This window comes from Momordica charantia, assembly GCF_013281855.1.
Source record: "Momordica charantia cultivar OHB3-1 chromosome 10 unlocalized genomic scaffold, Mcharantia_2.0 BLBB01000010.1, whole genome shotgun sequence".
In the NCBI taxonomy this organism is placed as follows: domain Eukaryota; kingdom Viridiplantae; phylum Streptophyta; class Magnoliopsida; order Cucurbitales; family Cucurbitaceae; genus Momordica; species Momordica charantia.
This window is the reverse complement of record NW_028275158.1, coordinates 12,443,881-12,450,811: the sequence shown is the minus strand read 5'-3', so window position 1 is coordinate 12,450,811 and position 6,931 is coordinate 12,443,881. Positions and strand designations below refer to the sequence as shown.

At 41.5% G+C, this 6,931-nt stretch overlaps 1 protein-coding gene across 1 annotated transcript; it reads left to right on the top strand.

Annotated features, from left to right (window-relative positions):
- The first annotated feature begins 2,038 nt into the window (after positions 1-2,038).
- On the top strand, positions 2,039-4,148 carry LOC148208568 (glucan endo-1,3-beta-D-glucosidase-like). The gene is made up of 3 exons (XM_088118952.1): positions 2,039-3,460; positions 3,543-3,893; positions 3,992-4,148. The coding sequence occupies exons 1-3, from the start codon at positions 2,080-2,082 to the stop codon at positions 4,027-4,029; spliced, it is 1,770 nt and encodes a 589-aa protein (XP_087975078.1). The 5' UTR covers positions 2,039-2,079; the 3' UTR covers positions 4,030-4,148.
- Positions 4,149-6,931: the final 2,783 nt, after the last annotated feature.

Sequence of the window (6,931 nt, the reverse complement as noted above, 5' to 3'; positions counted from 1 at the left end):
ATTTATCAGGATAATACATTTGTTCAAGCCGAACTTGAATTAGCATTCTCTTCGCTGCTATTTGAGAAAGTTAGTTTTGTGTAGTGGATGATTTTTGATTAGTGAAGATTGCGGTGAAAATTTTCTATGAGGTTGGATTGTTACTAAATTATTAACTGAGAAGGATTTGAGTTCGTTAGAACTTTAGCATTGTTTGTTTTGTTTAGTGTCAGCTTATGTAAGTGTTATTAATCAGAGTAGCGCAGCAGAAGCGTGGTGAGAATTGTCCAAGTTTGTATTTCTAGTGGTTTAATTCTCTAGTACGAGTGATACTTTTTAAGTGGCTTTAGTAACGTTCCCTGTTTGAATGCTGAAAATCCTAGGACGTTACACTTATCTTTTGGTGTAGAGAATATCCCAACACTAGCCTAACGGGCCAAGTGGATGGCTTACCTCTCTGGCTCCCCGGGCTTGTAAGGAGTAGGGGGAGTAGGTATCGCTTTAACTGTAGGTTTATTGTGCCGACGTTCCTCATCAACAGAGACTGCTCGAACAATGATTCTTTGTTCGGAAGACATTGTTTTTGTGTCTTAACTAGGGAAACAAGCTTTCTATTTTAGCTTGAAAATGTCGATTTAGGCCAACTGTTGTTGGCGAGTTTTGGAGAGGTTCATGTGCCCCTCAGAAGTGGGCATAACCAATGAGCAAATGAGCCTGCAACCAGAAAACTTGAAAACGGTGCGGTGTCTGTCTAAAATGCTCCGACTATCAAGTCAATAATCGAAGTAAAAAGTATGGGTAAACACTTATGGATTTAGTGATAGATTTTTCACTTACTTGGTAGTGATGGAGGCCTTCATTTTATTGGCACAGGTGGCCGAACATGAAGGACGATAGTTTTGGGTGCAGGGTGCGCCTTGCGGTACGGGACTTTGACGGGTGAGGGTGGACATCCCTGACATCTGGCAGGTGGCACCTTCACCTGCCGGTCCATCTCCCCTTGCTGCCAAGGCGTGAGTTCTGGCTTGCGACGCGCGCCTCCTGTACAACTCCAATAATGGCGCGCCCGTACGAGCCCACAATGTACATTCCTAACCATATGTGGTCTCGTGCCCAACTGTCTTCTCCAATGCTTCACACGTCACCTACTCGGATTTCTCCCTCAACACATATATTCTCGATCAAGAGACGTGAGTGCAAATCTTCATTTCTAGTTGTACTAGAAAAATGAAAAATAAAAAACAAGAAACAGTAAATAGTTATCAAACACATTTTGTTTCTATTTCTCTTTTTTATTTCTTTTTCAGGAAACAAGAAAGAAATTGGTACCAAACCATTCTTGTTTCAAGTAAAAAAAATTAGAAACAAAAAACAAGAAATAGAAATCGACACGAAACAATATTATTGTTTCTAGTTCAAAAAATTAGAAACAAAAAATAAGAAACAACAACTTTACCCACCGGACTCTTAGTTAATTATTCTGTTAGTGTTTGTTTGGTTGCTAGTTGGTAAATTACCTTCCCCGTTTATTTCCTTCATTATTTCAGTTATTGTTTCCTTCATTATTTTATTTTCCAACGTAATTTTGTATAAATAGGTGGGACCTCTTTCTCGCCATTTCTAATGGAGTACGATTTTTTACCAGCTTTATTTCTCATCAATTCAATATGGTATCATATGTAGTTCCCAATATATAATTTATATTCTTTCCTGTTACAATATATAAGGTACTAAAAGAGAAAAACATTACACTATTTCCTTTATATAATTTTTTTTTTATTTTTCCCTCAATTGGAAACCATCGTGTAAGTTGCGATTTGTGGCTAATCTAATAACCAGCACAGAAAAGGTTATTTATGAACGGAATAATACAAATAGTAAATAACAAACTTTTTTTAGGTAATCCATATTACTATTTTTATGTTAATTTTGGTTTATGGACAGGAAAATAAAAAGTTAGGTTGCAATTTTCTATTTTTATCAGTGGGTCCCACCACCTGTCCGGTCTCCCTTTATTGGTCTTCCCACTTTGTGTCTCTATAAAATCCGAGTTTGGAGACACATTCATTGAAAACGACCATTCCCCCGTCTTCTTCAAATATGGGCACATATTCGTTCCTCTACATTCTTCTCTCGGCCATATTTGTGGTAGATGTGGCGGGATGGTCATATATTGGAGTAAACTACGGTCGAGTTGCCGACAACCTAGCCTCGCCTAGTGAAGTAGTTAAGCTCCTAAAATACCAAGGAATCTACCGTGTCAAAATCTTCGACACCGATGCCACTGTCCTCACAGCCCTTGCCAACACTGGTATATACGTCATCGTGTGCCTCCCCAACGAGCTCCTCTCCTCTGCTGCCGACAGCCAGTCCTTCACTGATAATTGGGTCCAGGCCAACATCACCAAGTTCTACCCGGCCACGAAAATTGAATTCATTGCTGTCGGCAATGAAGTGTTTACCGACCCCACCTACCTCATGCCGTTTCTCGTACCGGCCATGAAGAACATTCAAGCTTCCCTTCAGAAGTTCAAAGCTGGCGACATCAAAGTCTCCTCCCCAATTCCTTACACGGCTCTCACATCCTCCTTCCCGCCTTCAAGTGGTGCCTTCAATCCGGACTTCGTCGAGCCCGTCATCAAGCCCATGCTCGAATTCCTCCGCCAGACCAAATCTGCCCTCATGGTTAACATCTACCCCTTCTTCGCATACATGGATAACTCTAATCAGATCAACCTTGACTACGCTGTCTTTCGACACAACCCCAGCGTGGAGGATACCGGCAATGGAAACAAATACTCCAGCCTTTTTGTGGCTCAAGTCGACGCCGTTTATGCGGCTATGTCGAAACTACAATATGATGACATTACTGTGCTGGTTTCAGAGACAGGGTGGCCGTCCGATGGAGACGACCAGGAAGTGGGATCAAATGTGGAAAATGCGGCAGCGTATAATGGAAATTTGGTGCGTAGAGTTCTAATCGGAGCTGGGACGCCTTTGAGACCTGCGGTCCCATTACACGTTATTCTGTTTGCGCTCTTCAATGAGAACAAGAAACCGGGTCCCACATCTGAGAGGAATTACGGCCTCTTTTATCCGAACGGTCAAAGGGTGTACGAGATTGCACTTAATGAAGACCAACTTAAGAATGGGCCTAAGCCGGCGCTCAACATAAGCACCGACCCAGTGCCGCCGCCAGCGCCGCCAGTGGATGGTGAGACACCGCCTGCAAGTGGACCGCCATCGTGGTGCGTCGCCATTGCTGGCGTTAAAGCAGATAAACTCAAGTCGGGGCTAGAGTATGCATGTGGAGTAGGAGGGGTTGATTGCGGTCCTATCCAACCCGGTTCCACGTGCTTCAATCCAAATACGATCGAGGCCCACGCTTCATACGCCTTCAACAGCTATTACCAAAAGAAGGGTCGTGCTGCTGGATCGTGCGATTTCGATGGAGCTGCTGTCGTCGTTAATAAACCTCCAAGTACGTATTATCAAAATTTTATTTTAATCATTATTTTTATAAGTGATTTATGGCTGAACGGTGTTGTTTTGCACTGCCACAGAGTATGGGGATTGTGATTTCCCTCCGGTGACCGATAGTGGGACACCATCTAGCAGTGGGACACCACCTACCGGTGGGACGCCACCCACTAGTGGGACGCCGTCGTCCCAAGGTGATGCATGGTGCGTTGCCAAATCCAACGCTGGTGCGGATGAGCTCCAGAAAGGGCTAGAGTATGCGTGCGGGGCTGGTGCTGATTGCAATCCTATCCAGCCAGGTGGAGTATGTTATAATCCTAATACAATTGAAGCACACGCTTCATATGCTTTCAACAGCTATTATCAAAAGAACGACCGTGCCACTGTCGCGTGCGATTTTGGAGGAGCTGCTTCCATCGTCACTGAAATCCCCGGTACGTACCATCCAATCTGTAAAATCTATTTTTTTGTTTTTCTTATAATAACTATTTTAAAAAATTATTTGTTTGAATGGTGTCATTTTGTGATGCAGTGTATGGAGATTGCAAATTTCCTACCTCGGATGACTAAAGAAATCGGACGAAAACAACCTTTTATTTTCATTTACGAATATAATTGATTTTTTATTTGAATGTAATAACATTTATCTCTCTGAGTCTAATAATTTATGTGTGTTTTATTTATTGAATATAATATTTGTTTATGTTGGATAATTATCGAGCCAAAACTTAAATATATATTGCGATAACGCATCAATGACCAAACTAAATAAAGGATTTTAAAAAATGGCCAAATGTATAAATGGTTAAGTGGTTTTTTTTAATCATGAATAAAAATTTTAGACGAATATACCCCTATAACAAATTAGGTACATGTGCTTAATTTTAGGGATTTATTTGATATAATGAATACCAAAAACATTGAACTTTAATGGTAGGGAATCAACTATAAAACAATCAAATTTAAACCACCTAAATCTAATTTTAAAATGTTACTCTGTATTTTGAAAGCAAATTTTGAAAATAGATTCTAAAATTGCTAAAATTTGTTAAAGTAGATATCATTTTTGCCCCACATCTCCACCTACAATCCTCCACAGCCCCCTCTTTGTAGTGGCAGGTCAGTCCTCTGATAACTCCTCCAGCTCTCAAGTCACCGGAACTCTTCCATCTACTGTGTAACGCCCCGCGTTCTCTGACTCGTTTATTTTAAGAGATAAATAGTGTCTTTGGATTTTTCCCTAAGTTGATAACTTTAATTCTTGGATTTTCTAACTTTGAAATTCTAATTTTTGGCTAAATTAGAATTAAGTTTAATTTCTTTGGATTAAGATAATTTAAGTTCTCGACCTGTGTAGGAGATTTTTAGTTAAATTCTAAATTCACGAGTTTTAGGATTTTCCTTCCTAAATTCTACTTTTCTTTGAAATATTATTCTTGGGTTTTAGAGTTGAAGTTAACTATTTTATTTCGGGTTGTTGTGGGGTTTATTCTTATTTCTAAAGTGAAATTTTGGGCTTGTTGTTTGGGACTTTGTGTTACTTATTTGGGCCTCATTTAAGATTTGAGAATTGGGCTATAGGTTTTAAAACAAAAGAAAAGAAAAGAAAAAAAATAAAATAAAATAATAAACAAAACAAAAACAAGAAACCCTAGGATCTCTTTCTTCCTCTCCCTCTTGGCGGCCGACAGCCCCCCCCCCCCCCCCCCCAATTTCTTCTTCTTCTTCGGTAAACCAGCCACCCCCACCCACTCTCGTTCTTCTCCTTCTTCGACGGCACCCACGGCAGCAGCTTCATCCTTCGGCCGACGACTCGTCTGCAGCAGACTCACGGGACCCCGACGGCGGCGGCGGCGTAGCAGCTCCACGAACAGCGACACTCGGCGGCGACGGACTGCATATCCACTAGTGGCGAGGCCTTCAGGCGGTGATCGACGGCGCGAACGCGCGGGTTCTGTAGCAGATCCGACAATCCCGAGCGGCGGCGCGAGACTCCCTCCTCCGGCGTTGTGCGACGTCGCGGCGGCTCTGTGCACGGGTTGAGCAGCAGTGGCACGCCTTCAGTTCTGCAGTGGCTGTGCCGTTTCTGTGGCGTTCCGAAGGCGGCCCGTAGCCGTGCGCGCTCCGACGACCACCCACAGCCCCGATCTGTGGCCTTTGTTTCCCCTCGACGACTTTAGACGCTTACCCACACCTGTCCGGAGTTCGATTCGCGGTACCCACCCCTATTTAGACTCAAGCCAGCATTACCCATCGCGTTTGACATCGGAACAGCAGGCATAAGAACATTCGAACTCAGTTTTGGATGCCCGAACCTCCTCGGCGTCGACCCACTCCTTACCGAAGAGGTTTTATAGTGAGATAGTAGGTAACGGATCATCTAAACTCACTTTCGATGCAAACTAAGTGTTTCTAACATGAATTCTAATCAAGTTTGGTTTGCTTTTCGATTTAGGAACCCTTCGGTGAACTTGGTAGCGCATTAGAACTTGGTAGTAAGTAGTTCTTACTTGGGGGATGTTTGTTGATTGAATATGTATGAATTGTGTGGTGCTTTCGGTGTGTTTATTATTTATTAATATGTAAGTTAATAGGTGTTATTGAGATGGTTTCGTGCTTAACTTTGCTATACTTGAATATCTCATGTATTTAGAGTTTGTTGGGCATCATTTGAGGACTTCTAGTTGTTATTGTTGGGTTGCATCCTTGTTGTTTCTTTTGTTCCTTTCCTTTTACATATTAGGAAAATATCTTGTGTCATGATTATTGGATGTGCCTTAAAAGTTGCTGCTCGGTATGGTTGGAAGTGATTAAGCTTTGATGTTTGAAAGCATGTCTTGGGATTGAAAATGCACGTGATAGTTTTATGTTATTTAGTTTATGTTTGCTTAGTTGGAAACTATGAGATTATTTTCTTGTTTTGTACGATGAAGAGCATGTTGGATAATTGTGTTTTGATTAGATGTGTGAATGGCTTGTCGATGCATTTGAAAGATTGGAATTGGTGGCTTATCGAGTAATGAAGAGTAAGTAGACGAGGGGTGGGTGTGTGCGTTGATGTTTATTATTTGGTTGCCGTTGTGCTGTTTTATGATGTTTAATATTGATTTCGATATGTTATTGTGCAGTGTAACTCTTGTTTATGTTGGTTTATGTGCCTGAGTAGTGTTGCATGTCCGTCGGTGATAATAGTGGGAAATTTTGTATTGTTGAGCTACTGAGATCTGATGTGGAATGATGTATGTTGCAGGGAATGCTCGTTAAAGTGGACTTATTATGGAGATGTTGTTGTCTGAATTTTGCATAAGATGTTTGGCGTGTCTGATGTGTTTATTTATGTCTAGCAATGCTTATTGAATACTGATGTTGGATGATTTCTTCGAATGTTGGATATTAAATGTTTGGATGAATTGTGTTGGGCGTGTTCTTAAAAGTTTTCTGAACCGCTATGTGAAATGTATGTTATGTGAAG

Excerpts from the sequence above, each read along its gene's own strand:
- LOC148208568 (XM_088118952.1), top strand. The coding sequence starts at position 2,080 with ATGGGCACATATTCGTTCCTCTACATTCTTCTCTCGGCCATATTTGTG. Across the intron at positions 3,461-3,542 it reads CGTCGTTAATAAACCTCCAA|AGTATGGGGATTGTGATTTC; the intron begins GTACGTATTATC and ends GCACTGCCACAG. Across the intron at positions 3,894-3,991 it reads CATCGTCACTGAAATCCCCG|TGTATGGAGATTGCAAATTT; the intron begins GTACGTACCATC and ends TTTGTGATGCAG.